We start from the raw sequence: 649 nt of genomic DNA, 5'->3' as shown, positions 1-649 counted from the left end.
TGGGCGGCGTAGGGACGGATGCCCTGACGGGTGACCCGTGTTTGCCTGCCTGCCCCCCGGCGTGGCCGCTGCCGCTGCTGCTGGGAGGGAAACAGACACTGGCACTTTGGTTCAGTGGTCGGTTGGAGGAGGCAGACGTCGTGGTTGGATGGGCGCTGAGTGGTCGACGTGGGCCGCCCGGGTTGTGGTACTGGTACTCGTGCAGCGGTGCCAGGTTGTCCAGAGGTCCTGGGGTCGCTTCTGTGACCTCCATGGGATAATACGCCGCTTTGGACTGGTTACGGCTGAACTGACGGGGGGGGACGAAATGGTTGACTCCCCCGTTGTCCCCCGCTGCCCCCCTTCCGTAGGCAGATAAAGCCCTCGCCTGACATATCAAATCATCAGCACCCTCTGGTGGATAGGAGGCTCCAGAATTCAGAGCAGTCTGGACCGGCAGGTTTCGTCTGACGTTGAGGGGACTGGTGCAAAGACCTTCACCCAGTTCAGCCAGTTCCTGGGGCAAATTCACAAACTGAGGGTAAGATGGACCCCCCAGGGCCGCACTGGGGTGGAAGGAGAAGTTGGGCTGACTGGTTCTGACGCCCGGGACTTTGGCCGGCTGGAGCCACTGGCCTTGAACAGGGTTCTGTTTCTGGAAAGACACCTG

The 649-nt window shown here is 61.5% G+C and overlaps 1 protein-coding gene across 1 annotated transcript in view; it reads right to left on the bottom strand.

Annotated features, from left to right (window-relative positions):
* Positions 1–649, bottom strand: part of LOC103393620 (protein TANC2-like) — a 24,111-nt gene that overhangs the window by 3,847 nt on the left and 19,615 nt on the right. Inside the window, 1 exon segment of the mRNA XM_025064544.1 lies at positions 46–646. Within this exon segment, the coding sequence (XP_024920312.1) occupies positions 46–646 (601 nt within the window).

The sequence above is a fragment of the Cynoglossus semilaevis genome, chromosome 17, assembly GCF_000523025.1.
Source record: "Cynoglossus semilaevis isolate Cse_v1.0 chromosome 17, Cse_v1.0, whole genome shotgun sequence".
In the NCBI taxonomy this organism is placed as follows: domain Eukaryota; kingdom Metazoa; phylum Chordata; class Actinopteri; order Pleuronectiformes; family Cynoglossidae; genus Cynoglossus; species Cynoglossus semilaevis.
Note: the sequence above shows the minus strand (reverse complement) of the source record. Positions and strands in the feature narration are given on the sequence as shown.